The sequence below is a fragment of the Mobula birostris genome, chromosome 3, assembly GCF_030028105.1.
Source record: "Mobula birostris isolate sMobBir1 chromosome 3, sMobBir1.hap1, whole genome shotgun sequence".
Classification (NCBI taxonomy): domain Eukaryota; kingdom Metazoa; phylum Chordata; class Chondrichthyes; order Myliobatiformes; family Myliobatidae; genus Mobula; species Mobula birostris.
Window position 1 is genome coordinate 6,730,686 of NC_092372.1, and position 18,012 is coordinate 6,748,697.

At 41.7% G+C, this 18,012-nt stretch overlaps 1 protein-coding gene across 4 annotated transcripts in view; it reads right to left on the minus strand.

The window, feature by feature from the left end:
* dym (dymeclin) overlaps nucleotides 1–18,012 on the minus strand; it is a 412,200-nt gene that overhangs the window by 137,918 nt on the left and 256,270 nt on the right. For all 4 annotated transcript variants that reach the window (XM_072252184.1, XM_072252183.1, XM_072252186.1 and 1 more), the window contains one exon: nucleotides 5,211–5,316. In XM_072252184.1, coding sequence (XP_072108285.1) covers nucleotides 5,211–5,316 — 106 coding nt within the window. The remainder of the gene's footprint in view (nucleotides 1–5,210; nucleotides 5,317–18,012) is intronic.

Below are 18,012 nucleotides of genomic sequence, written 5' to 3' on the forward strand. Positions count from 1 at the left end.
TGGGTCCTTGGCTTTCTCGTTGGGAGACTGGTCAATGTAGATGTAGATTTGAAATAACATCCCTCCCTTGCTGACAATCAACACAAGCACACCTCAAGGACGTGTGCATAGTCCACTGCTCTGCTCTCCCTACATTAGTAGCTGTGTGGTTAGGCACAGCTCAAATGTCATCTGTAAGTTTGTCGATGACAACTGCTATTGGTAGAATCTCAGTTGATGATGAGGAGACACATAGGAGTGAGATTGATTGTCTGTTTGAGCGGTGTCACAATAGCCTTACTTTCAATGTTACTAAGAGGAAGGAATTGATTGTGGACTTCAGGAAGGGGAAGTCAGGAGAATACACATCAGTCCTCATCGAGGGGTTAGCAGTGGAAAGAATGAGTAGCTTCAAGTTCCTGGGTGTCAATACCTCTGAGGATTTATCTTGGGCCCAACATATTGATGCAATTACAAAGAAGGCATGACAGCAGCTATATTTCATTCGGAGTTTGAGGAGATTTGGTACGTCACCAAGGACTCTGGCAAACTTTTGACTAGTTATATCACCATCTAGAATGGAGATGCCAATGCACAGGATCAGAAAAAGCTGCAGAGGCTTACAGACTCATAGACTCATCCAGCTCCATCATGGACACTAGCCTCCGCACCATTGAAAACATCTTCAAGAAGTCACCATCCATCATAAAGAATTCCAACCTTGCCCTCTTCTCATTACTATTGTCATTGGACAGCATAGACGGAAAGAGAGTTTAAAAGAAGAAAGTAGATCAGTCAGCGCATTTTGCTTGCCACAGTTCTCGAGGAGACATTGGATTTCGTAGAGAAAGAGAGAGAGAGAGTTTAAAAGAAGCAAGCAGGGGCAACTGGCACATTTTGGGTGTCAGTTCCCGAAAAGACATTGGAAATGAACATAATTAGGCATCTGGCAAGATCCAATAACAAGAAGTTAGATTTAAGTAGAGCTGCCCAATGGGGAGCTGAGGCTTAGACTCACTGAGGCTTCGGTGAGGAGAGGCATAGACCCTAAGTAGATTTATTTGTTATTTTTTCTTTTGTATTACACATTTAGAGAAGTGAAAATGCCAGACAGGATAGTGGAATGCTCCTCTTGCAGGATGTAAGAAGGCAGGGAGACTTCATAAGTCCCTGATGACTATATCTGAAAGAAGTGCATCTAGCTGCACCTTCTAAAAGACCATGTTAAGGACTTGAAACTGGAACTAGATGAACTCTGGATCATTCAGGAGGCTGAGATGTTGATAGACAGGACATGCAGGGAGGTAGTTACACCCAAGGTGACAGCCAGGAGAGGTAAGGCAGCCAGTGCAGAGTATGCCTGTGGCTGTTCCCCACAACAACAGGTGTGTACCACTTTGGATACTGTTGGGGGAAATGACCTAGCAGAAGAAAGCCACAGAGGTCAGGTGACTGGCACAGAGTCTGGCTCTTTGACTCAAAAGGGAAAGCGGATAAGAGGCATTTTGTGGTGTTAGGGGATTAGTTGCTTAAGGGGCCAGAAAGAAGATTCCAAAGACAAGAATGAGGTTCCCAGGTGGTATGTTGCCTCCTAGGTGCCAGGGTCAGAGACGTCTCGGATCGAGCAGCAGAGGTTGTGGTCCATATCAGTACCAATGACATGAGTGGGGGGTGGGTGGTGACAAGGTCCTGCAAAGTGAGCTCTGGGAGTTAGGCTAAGTTAAAGGACAGGACCTCCAGGGTTGTAATCTCAGGATTGCTACCTGTGCCATGTACCAGTGAGGCCAAAACTAAGAAGATTATACAATTTAACACATGGCTACAGAGTTGGTGTAGGAGGGAGGGCTTCAAATTTTTGGATCATTGAGTTCTCCTCGAGGGAAGCTGGGACTTGTACAGAAAGGACCATTTGCACCTGAACTGGAGGGGCACTAATATCCTTCTGGGAAGGTTTGCTAGTGCTGCCCTGGGTGGAAGGTTTAAATTAAAGTTACAGAGGGACGGGAGCCAGAATACCACGACAGTTAGTGGAGCAGTTGTGGAGAAAGATGTTGCTAAGCCCACATACAAAGTCAGGAATAAAAAGGGTGAGCCTGTGGGACTAATATCTAAGCTGCAAATACTTCAATGCAAGGAGTATTGTAAGAAAGGCGGGTGAGCTTAGGGCATGGACCAGCACATGGAATTATGATATTGTAGCCATTAGTGAAGCTTGGTTACAGAAGGGGCATGACTGGTAGCTCAGTGTTCTGGAGTTCCGTTGTTTTAGACGTGACGGAGCAAGAGGGATTAAAGGAGAAGGAGTGGTGTTACTAGTCAGGGAAAATGTCACAGCAGTGCTTAGTCAGGACAGATTGGAGAGCTCATCTAATGAGACTTCATGGGTAGAAGTGAGGGATAAGAAAGGTATCACCACATTATTGGGATAATATTATAGACCACCCCACAGTCCGTGGGATTTAAAGAAGCAAATTTGTAGAGAGATCACAGACTACTGCAAGGCACATAAGGCTGCGACAATAGGTGATTTCAACTTTCCACATATTGGCAGGGACTTCTATACTGTAACAGGGTTGGATGGGAAATAGTCTGTCTAATGTGTTGAAGAGAATTTTCTTAATTAGTACATATAAGTCCCAAATAGAGAGAGTACAGTACTAGATCTCCTATCATGGAATGAGACAGGGCAAGTGACAGAAATTTGTGCAGGGGAACACGTTGCATCTAGTTATCATAATCCCATTAGTTTCAATTATGAAAAATGATAGGTCCTCAGGTTAAGATTGTACATGAGAGAAAGGCCAACTTTGATGATATGATAATGGATCTAGCAAGTGTGGATTTGGACAGGTTGTTTTCTGGAAGGGTGTACTTGGTAATTGGGAGGCCTTCAAAAGTGAAATTTTGAGAGTACAGCGTTTTGTATGTTCCTGTCAGAATAAAAGGCAAGGATAACAAGTTTAGGAGGTCTTGGTGTTCCAAGGTATATTGAGGCCCTGGTTAAGAAAATGAAGGAGGTACATAGTATATAGTACATAGGCAGATAGGAACAAATAAGATATTTGACAGTAAGGAGTGCAAGAAAACACTTAAGAAAGAAATCACAAGTGCTAAAAGGCATGAGGTTGCTCTAGCAGAGAGGGTGAAGGAGAATCCTACGGGCTTCGCCATATATATTAAGAGCAAAAGGATAGTACAGGACAAAACTAGTCCCCTGGAGAATCAGAGTGGTAATATCTGTGTGGCACCGAAAGAGATGGGAGAGATCTTTTGCATCTGTATTTACTCAGGAGATGGACACAGAGTCTATAGATATGTGGCATTGCAGCAGTGTGGTCATGGACCCTATATAGACTACACAGGTGGAGGTGTTTGCTGCCTTGAGGAAAATGAGAGTGGATAAATCCCCAGGGCCTGGCAGTGTGCTCCCTCAGACCCTTGGGAGGCTAGTGCAGAAATTGCAGGGGCCCTAGCAGAGATATTTAAGACATCCCTAGCCACAGGTGAGGTGGCGGAGGATTGGAGGGCAGCTAATGTTGTTCCATTGTTTAAGAAAGGCTCTAAGATTAAGCCAGGAAATTATAGGCTGGTGAGCCTGATATCAGTTGAGGGAAAGTCCTTGGAAGACATTCTAAGGGACCAGATATATAAGTATTTGGTGAGACAGGACTGATAGGGGATAGTCAACATGGCTTTGTGCATGGTAAGTAATATCTAACCAATCTTCGAGGAAGTTACCAGGAAGGTTGTTGGAGGCAGGGCAGTGGAGGTTGTTTACATAGACATTAGCAAAGCCTTTAACAAGGTCCCACATGGAAGATTGGTCAAGAAGGTTCAGTCATTTGGCATCCAAGATGAGGTAGTTAATTGTATTAGATATTCCTTTCACAGGAGAAGCCAAAGTGGTAGCAGCTGGTTGCCTCTCCTACTGGAGGCCTGTGATTAGTGGTGTGCCGCAGGGATCGGTGCTGGGACTATTATTGTTTGTCATCTATATCCACAATCTTGATGATAATGTGGTAATTGAGAAGTGCTGATAGAACAGAGGGATCTGGGAATAGATCCATACTTTCTTGAAGGTGGCATCACAGGTAGATGGGGTCATAATGAAAGCTTTTGGAGCATCTTGGCCTTCATAAATCAATGTACTGAGTACAAGAGTTGGGATGTTATGTTGGGAAGACATTGGTGAGGCCTAATTTGGAGTATTATGTTCAGTTTTGAAAGATGTAAACAAGGTTGAAAGAATTTAGAGAAAATTTACAAGGATGTTGCTGGGACCTGAGGACCTGAGTTATACGAAAGGTTAAATAGGTTCGTATTGCATTCCCTGGAATAAAGGTTAAGTGGAGATCTGATAGAGTGGTATAGATGGGGTATTACATGTAGGCTTTTACCAGTAAGGCTGGGTGAGAGTGCAACTGAAGGTCATAGATTAAGGATGAAAGGTGAAATGTTTAAGGGAAGCATGAGGGAGAACTTCTTCACTCAAAGGGTCGTGAGAGTGTGGAACGAGCTGCCAGCGCAAATGGTGGACGTGGGGTTGATTTGAACATTTAAGGGAAATTTGGGTAGGAGTGCGGAGGACTACGGTCCACGTGCAATTTGATGCGGCTAGGCAGATTAATGCTTTGGCATGGACTAGATGGGCCAAAGGGCCTGTTTCTGGGTACAGTTTTCTATGACTCTATTATCCTATAAATGCCTGTAAGAAAATAAGCCTCAAAGTAGTATATGGTGACACACAGTATTTATCTTTTTTTATTATTCATTGAGAGATATAGCACAGAACAGGACCCTCCGGCCCACCGAGTCACGCCACCCAGCAACACACCTATTTCACCCTAGCCTAATCACAGGACAATTTACAATGACCAATTAACCTACTATCTGGTATGCCTTTGGACTGAGGGAAGAAACTGAAGCACCCGGAGGAAACCCATGCATGGACTAGAAGAACATACAAACTTTCATACAGAGGGCACTGGAATTAAACTCCAAATTTCAACACTCCAAGCTGTAAAAGCATCGCACTAACTGCTTCGCTACTGTGGTGCCCACAATAGTATATATACTTTGGAAATAAATTTCCTTTGATGTTTGATAGTTGATGAGATTTCTATATATAAAATAATGCATGTAGACTTGCTGCTTCTCTTTTGCCCAAGTAAGGTCAATATCATTCCATGCATGGCAAGCTTATTTTGTGAAGTTCAATTGTAAAGACTTACATGATCAGGTATTGGAGAATTCTCCTCTGTGCTGATTGAACTGCTTAACGACTGTGTAGCCTGTTCTAAAACTTTGTTGTGCTTCTTCGAAAGTAAAGCAAACAGGCTAAAGAAAAGACAAAAAATGAGGGGAAAATGAGAGCAATAATTTAAAATAGTATCCACTGCATAAATTATATGGCTATGTATCTTATTTTTATTTTAGACTATTATTACCAATGTTCACTATTCAATAAGCAGACACTTAAACCACATTTGTAATGAGGACATTTTAAATGTAAGCTTTCCCCTTCATAGTTATTTGCTAAGCTTACCATTTAAAAATTAAGGCAGCTTTTCAAAAAAAAAATTGGCAAGACATTTAAGAAGTAAAATTTGTACATGTGCTTGGAGAAAATATGTACTTCCAGTAACCCAAGTGAAGCCAACCTCAAGCCTAAGGAACACTAAAATTAATTTCTTCTAAAGCTACATTATGCCTTTGCTTAGGAATTAGACAGCCTTTTTTAAATCTATAAAAAGTCAACTGACATGTAATTATTTCCTTCAGATCCTAATTTTTCACCTGAAGTCATTTTCATTTTACCACACACATAGGCCCATAGAATAGATACCTCTTTTCATTTCATGTTTACTTACTTGCCACCCAGGAGTTATTTCCATTTTCGGTCAAAGCTGCCTTCTCTGTTTTAATTCCCAAACATAATGTGGCATAAATTAGACAGCATGTCTTATCAGGATAGATTGAGTGAGCGAGAGATGTACTAAATGATAAGAATAGATCGAGTGGACAGCCATAACTTTAAGGTGTTGGGTGGAAAGTATTGGGAGAATATCAGAGGTAAGTTTTCTACACAGAGAGTGGTAGGTGCATGGAACACCCTACCAGGGTTGTGGTGGAAGCAGATACATTAAAGCTCTTAAATAAACACAGGAAAGATAGAAAAATAGAGGGCTATGTGGGAGGGAAAGGTTAGATTGATCTTAATGTAGAGTAAAGAGTCAGCATAACATTGTCAGCCAAAGGGCCTGTGCTGTGCTGTTATGTTCTATCTATAAAGCAGGCAACAAATATGATATTTTGATTGCTTACTAGATAAACATTTTCCACTCAAAGTATCTACCCATTTAGACCAAGACCGTTTGAGGTTCAGCTGTGGTACTTCAAGATGATCATTTGTATCACAACTGCTGATTTCAGTCACGGCAATAATGTGGTTATTACAAATGGGCTTACTTTCATGCTGCTGCAGAATATACAAAATTACAGAAACATAGAAGACCTACAGCACAATACAGGCCCTTCGGCCCACAATGCTGTGCCAAACATGTACTTACTTTAGAAATTACCTAGGGTTACCCATAGCCTCTATTTTTCTAAACTCCATGTACATATCCGGGAGTCTCTTAAAAGACTCTATCAATTCCAATTCCACCACTGTCACCGGCAGCCCATTCCACGCACTCACCACTCTCTGCGTAAAATACTTACCACTGACATCTCCACTGTACCTACTTCCAAGCACCTTAAAAATGTGCCTTCTCGTGTTTGCTATTTCAGCCCTGGGAAAAAGCCTCTGACTATCCACATGATTAACACCTCTCATCATTTTATACACCTCTATCAGGTCACCTCTCATCCTCCATCGCTCCAAGTAAAAAAGGCAGAGTTCACTCAATCTATTCTCATAAGGCATGCTTCCCGATCCAGGCAACATCCTTGTGAATCTCCTCTGCACCCTTTCTATAGTTTCCACATCCTTCCTGTAGTGAGGTGACCAGAAGTGAGCACAGTACTCCAAGTGGGGTCTGACCAGGGTCCTATATAGCTGCCACATTACCTCTCGGCTCTTAAACTCAATCCCACAATTGATGAAGGCCAATGCACCACATGCCTTCTTAACCACACAGTCAATCTGCGCAGCAGCTTTGAGTGCCCTATGGACTCGGACGCCACGATCCCTCTGTTCCTCCACACTGTCAAGAGTCTAACCATTAATACTATATTCTGCCATCATATTTGACCTACCAAAATGAACCACCTTACACTTACCTGGGTTGAACTCCACCTGCCACTTCTCAGCCCAGTTTTGCATCCTATCGATGTTCCACTATAAGCTATGACAGCCCTTCCACACTATCCACAACACCAGCAACCTTTGTGTCATCAGCAAACTTACTAACCCATCCTTTCACTTCCTCATCCAGGTCATTTCCTAAAATCACGAAGAGAAGGGGTCCCAGAACAGATCTCTGAGGCACACCCCTGGTCACCGACCTCCATGCAGGATATGGCCTGTCTACAACCACTCTTTGCCTTCTGTGGGTAAGCCAGTTCCACAAAACAATGATCCCATGGATCCCATGCCTCCTTACTTTCTCAAGAAGCCTTGCATGGGATACCTAATCAAATGCCTCGCTGAAATCCATACACTACATCTACTGCTCTACCTTCATCAAAGTGTTAAGTCACATCCTCAAAAACTTCAATCAGGCTCGTAAGGCATGACCTGCCTTTGACAAAGCCATGCTGACTATTCCTAATCATATTATGCCTCTCCAAATGTTCATGAATCCTGCTTCTCAAGATCTTTACCATCAACTTACCAACCACTGAAGTAAGACTCACTGGTCTATTATTTCCTGGGCTATCTCTACTCCCTTTCTTGAATAAGGAAACAACATCTACAACCCTCCAGTCCTCCGGAACCTCTCCTGTCCCCATTGATGATGGAAAGATCATTGCCAGAGGCTCAGCAATCTCCTCCCTCGCCTCCCACAGTAGCCTGTGATATACCTCGTACTGTCTCAGTGAAGTATCCGACTTGATTCATTAAGTACCTCTACTATCTCCTCCAGTTCCATACACACTTTTCCACTGTCACACTTGATTGGTCCTACTCTCTTATGTCTTACCCTCTTGCTCTTCACATACTTGTAGAATGCCTTGGGGTTTTCCTTAATCCTGCTCGCCAATGCTTTCTCATGGCCCCTTCTGGCTCTCCTAATTTCATTTTAAGCTCCTTCCTGCTAGCCTTACAATCTTCTAGATCTCTAACATTACCTAGTTTTTTGAACCTTCCGTAAGCTTTTCTTTTCTTCAACTAGATTTTCAACAGCCTTTGTACACCACGGTTCCTGTACCCTACCATCCTTTCCCTGTCTCATTGGGTCTCATACCTATTCAGAACGCCACTCAAATATCTTCTGAACATTTACTACATTTCTGCCGTACATTTCCCTGAGAACATTTGTTCCCATTTTATGCTTCCAAGTTCCTGTCTGACAGCTTCATGTTTCCCCTTACTCCAATTAAATGCTTTCCTAACTAGTCTGTTCCTATCCCTCTCCAATGCTATGGTAAAGGAGATAGAATTATGATCACTTTCTCCAAAATGCTCTCCCACTGAGAGACCTGACACCTGACCAGGTTCATTTCCCAATACCAGATCAAGCACAGTGTCTCCTCTTGTAGGCTTATCTACATATTGTGTCAAGAAACCTTCCTGAATACACCTAACAAACTCCACCCCATCTAAACCCTTTGCTCTAGGGAGATGCCAATCAATGTTTGGGAAATTAAAATCATGAGGGATTATACTTAGGGTAAATGCAAGCAAGCTTTTTCCACTGAGGATAGGTCTGATTAGAATAAGAGGTCATGGGTTAAGGGTGAAAGGGGAAACTGATGGGGGAGCTCCTTCACTCAGAGAGTGGTGAGAGAATAGAATGAGCTGTGAGTGGAAGTGGTGGTTTGGGTTTGATTTCAACGTTAAGAGAAGTTTGGATAACTACATGGATGGGAGGGGGATGGATGGCTATGGTCCAGGTGCAGGCATATAGTTCAGCACGAACTAGATGGACCAAAGGGCATGTTTCTATGCTGTAGTGCTTTATTTCTCTTCCAAACTAAAACTGACATTTTTTTCAGCATCTCCTTTTCTAACTGAAGATATACACAGGGATTGTGTTGTACTACAGAAGAGAAAGCTGTGCATCTTCTTTGGTAAAATAACTTCCCAGCAATTCAAACGTGAAAGTAAACCTTTATTATCAAAGGAGCTAAGCCTCAGGGCATGTGCCTTTAAGGAGTTTAGGAACATCCTTCAAAATTCAAGATTGTTGAATATCATTTCTCATCCAAGAGCAGGGTGGGTGGGATCCTTCGTGATGTTACTGCCTTTTTCCAGCACCTTTCTGAACATATGTCCTTAATGCTGGGTAGGCTGGTGCGAGTGATGCATTGAAAATGACTTGCAAAAATGTGAAAAAGATCAACAAGTCTATTTCAGTCCTTCCTCAAATTCAAAGAATGGAAGGCTGGGGGAACAGTGGGTTTAATGTAAAAAACAAGTTCATACAATTCACTGACTGTTCCACCAAAGAAGGTGAAAGATAATTTCCTTGTTTCCTGGTTTTAGATCTGCAGATCAAGTCATAGAGAAATAGAGGACTACAACACAGGAACAGGCCTTTCAGCCCATTTAGTTCATGCTGAACTATTATACTGCTTGGTCCCATTGACACATACCTGGATGAGTGCCCTCCATACCCCTCGCATCCAAGCTCATCTTAAATGTCAAAATCTAACCTGCATCCTCCACTTCTGCTGGCAGCTGTTCTCCACTCACACCACCCCCAGAATGAAGAAGTTCCCTCTCAGGTTCCCTTTAATTATAGCCCATGACCTCTAGTTCTAGTCTCACTCAACCTCAGTGGAGAAAGCCTGCTTGCATTTACGCATCTATACACCTCACAATTTTGTATACCTCTATCAAATCTCGTCTCATTTTCCTACGCTGTAGGGAACTTATTCAACCTTTCCCTGTATCTTATGTCCTCAAGACCCAGCAAGATCCTTGTAAATTTCTTCTGTACTCATTCAAATTTTATTGATATCTTTCCTGCAGCTAGGTAACCAGAAATGCACACAATATTCCAAATATGGCCTCGCCAGTGTCTTATACAACTTCAACATAACATCCCAACTCCTGTACTCAGTACACTGCTTCCTGAAGGCCAGTGTGCCAAAAGTTTTCTTTATGACCCTATCTACCGGTGATGCTATACTCCCATATCCCTTAGTTCGGTCATACTCCTCAAAGCCATACCATTCACTAAGTAATATTTACTGCATGTTTAAAAGAATCATCGCATCTGTGTAGCATCATTTAGTTCATATTATTATTATTATATTTTTGTTATTATTATAGAGATACAGCATAGTAACGGGCCCTTCTGACGCAACAAGCCCATGCCACCAAATTACACCCATGTGACCAATTAACCTACTAACTGGTATGTCTTTAGGATGTGGGATGAATTGGACACAGTCACGGGGAGAGTGTACGAGCACCTTACAGACAGTGGCGAGAATTAAACAAGTGCTGTAATAGCCTTTTGCTAACCACTACGCTACCATGCTGTTCCACCAACCCTGATCTATGAATGTCAGTGTGCGAGAAGCTCTCTTTACGACCATATCTACATGTGACACCACTTTCAAGAGATTATGCATCTGTATTGCCATATCCTTTTATTCCACCAGACAATTCAGTGCTCAACCATTGATTTACTAGTAGTTATTAAATGTTCAAGGCACTCATTAGCACATCTGTTTAGCATCATTTACGTGGCTCATATGTTGAGTAACTCACATAGAATGCTGGAGGAACCCAGTAGGTCAGGCAACATCTATGGAAAGGAATGAAGAGTCGACACTTCGAGCCGAGATCCTTCATCAGGATGCCTGGATGACTTCCTCTAGCATTTTGTGTGTGTTACTCTGGATTTCCAGCATCTGCAAAATCTCTTGTGTTCATATAGTGTGCTTACAATTGGAATTGACTGTACATTTGCATACATTTCATTCACATATCTGGCAGTGAAACAGTTTCAGACATCCAAGAGTTTGAGGACATGGAAAACACAAAGCAAACTGAAATTCTCAAATGTTCTCATAAGCAAAGCAATTCAATGTTCAAGAAGCAGTCTCCTCCATGGTCACTTCTCACTAAGGAGTTGAGAATTAACAAACACTGGCATTGTTGCAACCTGATTAACAATCATCTATAATTTTTAAAAAGTGACTCTGGTACACACACAAGATACTGGATGAACTCAGCAGGTCAAACAGCATCTACGGAGGGAAATAAACAGTCAACATTTTGGGCTGAGTTCATCTGAACAGGAAAAGAAGGGGGAAGAAGCACTTTTTAATTAGGTAGAAATGAGCAGTGGTGCCTGATTGCTGAGTTCCTTCAGTTTTTTGTGTGTGTTGCTCTGGATTTCCAGCATCTACAGAACCAATTGTGTTTGTGATTCTATTGCTTTAAGTTTTCAAGAAGAACGGACATTTTTGGCACTGAATCAGTAAGTGATACAGAAAATGACAGCTCCAGACATCATAAAAACTCTTCTGTGGATGAAGTGAGCAACAAGTTCCTATTTGAAGTCCCTTAAAATTTCCGACTGTACCTTACTTCTCTTCCTGTTGCAAACCTCTTCAGAAGGAACATTTGACAAATAATTCTGTCAACGGAATGATTTTGATGATGAAAGGCACTGCTTTCCAAAAAAAATAGATATTTTTAAAACAACACAAGAGAAACTTCTGTGTTATTTAGGGTTGCCTAGAGATGGTCCTTCTAGTTACTTCTGAAAACTCTGCTCTCGGTATATTTCCAGGACACCTGGATAATTGATAATGCGGAGCGTTTGACGCCTCTTGGCCTGTACTTGCTGGAGTTTAGAAAAATGAGGGGAATCTCATTGAAAGCTTATGAATATTTTAAGATCCAGATAGAGTGAATGTGGAGAGGATGTTTCCTAGAGTGGGGGAGTATCCAACCAGAGGATACAGTCCCAGAATAGAGAGACGTCCATTTAGAACAGAGATGAGGAAAAAAAATCTTTAGACAGGGGGTGATGAATCTGTGGAATTCATTGCCATGGACAGCTGAGAAGGCTAAGTTATTGAGTATATTTAAAGTATTAGTCAGGGCATCAAAGGTTACAGGCAGAGAATGGGTTTGAGAGGGGAAATAAGTCAGTCATTATGGAATGGCGGAGCAGACTCAATGGGACGAGTGTTCTAATTCAGCTCTAATGTCTTACAGTCTTATGGTCTAATATTTGTAAATCTATCATCCTTTCCGGATCACATGTCAGAGATGTGCCTCAGTTGAAAATGGCAAACAAAAGAGAGTACTTTTGCATTTCTCAATTTCACAGATCTACCTAGCATGGAGTAATAACCTTCCAATTCTGCGGCCTGAATGTATCTGTTGAATAAATTGACAGGGAAGGGATTATTTCCTAGTGAAGGAATTTTTCCATAGTAGCTGGCAATCTTCCCAGGTAGCTCAAATTTTCTCAAATTGTAGGCACAGAGTGCCAGCAGATGTTTTTCATAGAGTCATAGAGCACTAAAGCATAGAAACAAGCCCTCTGGCCCATCTAGTTGGTGCACAACTATTATACTACCTGGTCCTATGAACCCACACCTGGACATAGCACTCTATACCCCTGCCATTCATGTACTAACCTAAATTTTTCTTGAATGTTAAAATTGAGCCCACATCCACCAGTTCAGCTAGCAGCATGTTCTACACTTTCACCGCCCTCTGAATGAAGAAGTTCCCCCTCATGTTCCCCTTAAAACATTTCACCTTTCACCCTTAACCCATGACCTCTAGCTCTAGTCTCACCCAACCTCAGTGGAAAAAGCCAGCTTGCATTTACCCTATCTCTACCCCTCATAATTTTGTATACCTCTATCAAATCTCCCCCTCATTCACCTACACTCCTATTCTACGTCGCCTATTCAGCCTTTCCCTGTAACTCAGAACATCAAGTCCTGGCAACATCCTTGTATATGTCCTCTGTACTCCTTCAATCTTTATTTATATCTTTCCTGTTAGTAAGTGACCAGAACTGGAGATAATACTGCAAATTAGGCCTCACCAACGTACCTGAAAGAAAATAATTTTTAAGGTTACATGGACAAAGTGCCGTAGTAAAATGGTTCTACCAAGATCTATCACGGTCCTGGTGGGGCTGAATGGTTTTCTTCTACCCTATTGCACCTTCACTATAACCCACAGTTGATCAATTATTTTTCTGAATTTCTATCATTGTTGACCTAATAGCTAATTAGTTAAAAATTGAATAGTTAATCTACCTTTTCATGACACTGGCTGTGGACCACACTCAAATGGTGAACAACACTCCAAGAATAACCTTGTTCTTCTTGAATTGCATGGTATCTTGTATGTATATTTCATCAAGTACGAATTTGGTTTATTGTCTTTTTTTTTCTTTCAGCCCATCACCCCTACTGGGCCACAGGCACAGACAGCAGTCTGCCGAGTCCTCTGTCCTGGCCATAGTTATAGTCATACTTTATTGATCCCGAGGGAAATTGGGTTTCGTTACAGTCACACCAACCAAGAATAGAGTATAGATATAGCAATATAAAACTATAAATAATTAAATAATAACAGGTAAATTATGGCCAGGAAATAAGTCCAGGACCAGCCTATTGGCTCAGGGTGTCTGACCCTCCAAGGGAGGAGTTGTAAAGTTTGATGGCCACAGGCAGGAATGACTTCCTATGACGCTCTGTGTTGCATCTTGGTGGAATGAGTCTCCGGCTGAATGTACTCCTGTGCCCAGTACATTATGTAGTGGATGGGAGACATTGTCCAAGATGGCATGCAACTTAGACAGCATCCTCTTTTCAGACACCACCGTCAGAGAGTCCAGTTCCATCCCCACAACATCACTGACCTTACAAATGATTCTGTTGGTGTCTGCTACCCTCAGCCTGCTGCCCCAGCACACAACAGCAAACATGATAGCACTGGCCACCACAGACTCATAGAACATCCTCAGCATCATCCAGCAAATGTTAAAGGACCTCAGTCTCCTCAGGAAATAGAGACGGCTCTGACCCTTCTTGTAGACAGCGTCAGTGTTCTTAGACCAGTCCAGTTTATTGTCAATTCGTATCCCCAGGCCAGTCTTGCAGGTTGTCCCCAGGTGTAGCCCATCTTCTTGGTGTATCCCATCTCTTCCAGGGATGAGGTCTTTGGAGCTTCTGTTGGTGTTTCTGTAGCTCTGGGTTTTTACAGGATTGGGATGCTAGTCCAATGCCCAACCCTCTTCCTTTCACAGCTGTGCTTGGGACATCCACGGTGGAGTCTGGTTTATTGTCACACTGAAAAAATAGTATCCTCAGCTGGAGCTCAAAGAAAGATTAGCTTTATTTGTCACATGTACATCGAAACATTAAAACATACAGTGAAATGCAGTTTTTTTGCATCAACAACCAACACAGTCTGAGGATGTGCTGGGGGCAGCCCACAAGTGTTGCCATGCTTCTGGCACTAACTTAGCATGCCCACAACTCACTAACCCTAACCCATACATCTTTGGAATATGAAAGAAAACTAAAGAACCTGAGGAAACCTGCACAGTTACAGGAAAAATGTACAAACTCCTTTCAGACAGCGGCAGAACTGAACTTGGGTCACTGATGCTGTCATAGCTTATGCTAACTGCTACACTGCTGCCCTAATTACAATTTGGTTGTCATAATCAACAGTAGAATCACTGAAGGATCATTGCACCAGCTGCTTGATAAGCACATCCCACCTATCTTAAGAGACATTTTCAAAAGTAACTACAGTTCTTTTCTAGAAAGAATGAAATTAACATATACTCAGTGGCCACTTTATTAAATACACCTGTACACATGCTTGTTAATGCAAATATCTAATCAGCCAATCATGTGGCAGCAACTCAATACATAAAAGCATCAGATATGGACAAGAGGTTCGGTTGCTGTTCAGACCAAATATCAGAATGGGAAAGAAATGTGATCTAAGTGATTTTGACTACAGAATGATTGCTAATGCCAGAAGGGATGGTTTGAGTATCTCAGAAACCACTGATTTCCATGGGTTTTCACGCAGAACAGTCCCTAGAGTTTACTAAGAATGGTTGAAAAACAAAATTCAGTGAGCGGCATTTCTGTGGGTGAAAAAACCTTGTTCATGAGAGATCAGAGGAAATTGGTCAGACTGGTTCAAGCTGACAGGAAGGCAACAGTAACTCAAATAACCATGCATAACAACAATGATATGTAGAAGTGTATCTCCCAACACACAATATATCGAACCTTGAACTGGAAGGGCCGCAGCCGCAGAAGACCACAAACATACATTCAGTAGTCACTTTAACTAATCAAGTGGCCACTGAGTGCACGTCAATGATATTAAACCTGATTCTGATTTTCTAAAAAATGACAAAAGGATGATGTGTTATAGAGTTATGTAAAGGGCTGACAGGGTTTATCCTGACAATTCGTTTTCACTTGAGCTAAGGACAATCCTTAATTAATCTAACCAGGAGAATCTGGAGAAACTCTTACTTACACAGAAAGTGGTTAGCACCCAGAATTCTCTAAAAATCAGTTCAGGGAGAAAATGAAGATAAATTTAAGCTGTAATACCTAAATGAGAATGGAATGTTGAGATAATTTTATTTATTTAATTAGCGATATAACAGGAAATAGGCTCTTGTGGCCCTATGAGCCACACCGCCCCAAAAATCCCCACATTCCTTATTAATTCTAACCTAATCTCATGAGAATTTACAGTGACGAATTAACCTACCTGGTACATCCTTGGACTGTGGGAGGAAACAAGAGCATGTGGAGAAAACCCATGCATTCTACAGGGAGGACGTACTGAGAATTTGAACTCCAAACTCCAAAGCCCCAAGCTGTAATAGCATTGCGCTAACCAACCGCTATGCTACCGTGGTGACATATGTAGTGAATGAAAGAACATGGATTATGTATAGGCAAAGGGGACTTGCTATCATTCAGCATTGCCTCCAGTGCAGACATTATCATTTGAAGGGACTGTTCTGTGCTCTGCAGTAAAGGGACACAACAGGGTAGTGGTTAGTGCAATGCTTTACAGCACTGACTATAAAACTGGAGGACTCAACAGAAAACCCATGTATTCCATGGGTGGAATACATGGGTTTTCTCTGAGTCCTCCAGGGTACAGAGACACCTTACAGAACAGAACAGTGCCAGAAATGAACTCCAAACTCTGGAACATCCCAAGCTAAAAATAACATCTCCCTGCTACCATGTTGCTATGGCTGACTTATATTGAATGAGGTGTTAAGACAAAGAGGCTTAGGAGAAGAGACAATGGTAAGTACTTGTTGTTAGATCCAGCCTGGATTTCTGAGTTGTAATAACTTAACAAGTCTGAGTTTACCAGGTTTACTATACCACTAGGACTTCTGCATTCAATCAATTCATTTTAAATTGTAAAAAGATCTCTATGCTGCACGGCAATTTTCTTTTGAAAAATGTTCATTTTCTCTTGAATTCAATATCCCTAATAAGGAAACAGTTTTTTGTGTGCTTTTGGTAAATTCTGCAAATTTTCAAATTACAAACATTTAATTGGTATTAAAGCCATGTTTTCACATTTCCATTATAAATATTCAATTGTACCAAGACAGGATTATAAATGTCATTGATTTTTTTTTCTGCTGTTTCTGGGAATCTAGCCAGATCTCTTTTCAAAAATTACCCACAATCAGAGGAAATTTATCTTGTTTTAGGAGTAGGATCACAATATATGTAATTAAGTATGATCGGTGACATACCAAAGAAATATGGAAATACTATTCAAAAGATGTTCTCAATCAAAACAAAGACTTAAGAAGATCAATGCATTGTCTACAACAGAGTATATAACGACAGCCACATGAATTACAAGGCTGCATAATTCATTTATGTTATCGTACAACAGGATGCTCACTAAACAGTTTTTAAGCCTACCAGTTTCTTTATTTTTATAACTGGTTCCTTAAGGTTGGGATACCTGCGGGGTGGTAGTGGGGATAAGTTCCCACTACCTATTAAATGCTCCCAATGGCATGCATCTCAAATACCTTCTGACAACAAGTTCACCTCCAGGCCTTTACAAGTGGCTTAGCTACTAAGCCCAGCAGAATCGTTTCTACTAACAGGAGAAGGGGTAATGGGGGTTACTGGCTCCTTAAAACCAGTTGCTTCAGGGAGATGGGGTTTGTCAGCCATGGTGGAAGCTCATCTAGGAGAAGGAAAACTCTGATCTCAAATCTCCACTGTCTTGCAGCCATACCAACTCACAGGGAAGGCTTCAGGAGTAAAACTCGAGGCAGTCCTATGTTGAGTTCAACGCTGACTGGGAACTCCTGCGACGCCGCTGGTACCAAACTGTATCAGTCTCTGCTGTTCCTTTGGATTACTCAGCCATGTGGAGACTGGGAGCCTGCTACATTGACTGCTTGCCCATCCTGTTGGGTGCGGTCTTTGATTGGTTCCATTGTGTTTCTTGCATTTATTGTGAATGCCCGCAAGAAGATGAATCTCAGGGTTGTATGTGGTGTAATATATGTACTTTAATAATAAATTTATTTTGAACTTAAACTTCATAGTGATTGCTCATAAGGTGATCAGTGTGGTTTTCTGTGCCACTTTTGAAGCATTAAGAGTTGTAAGTGGCTTGGTGCTCTCAAATATCAGTGATCATTTAGAATTTACAACACTAGTTCAAAACCTTACTAACTTGGCGCCATTTGCTATTAAGCCAACTTTTTAATATTTTCTCAGATACTGTGGTTAGTGTAATGCTATTACACGCTATCACCGATCTAGGTTCAATTCCCACCACTAGAGTTTGTGCTTTCTCCCTGTAACCACATGTGTTTTCTCTGGATGCTCTGG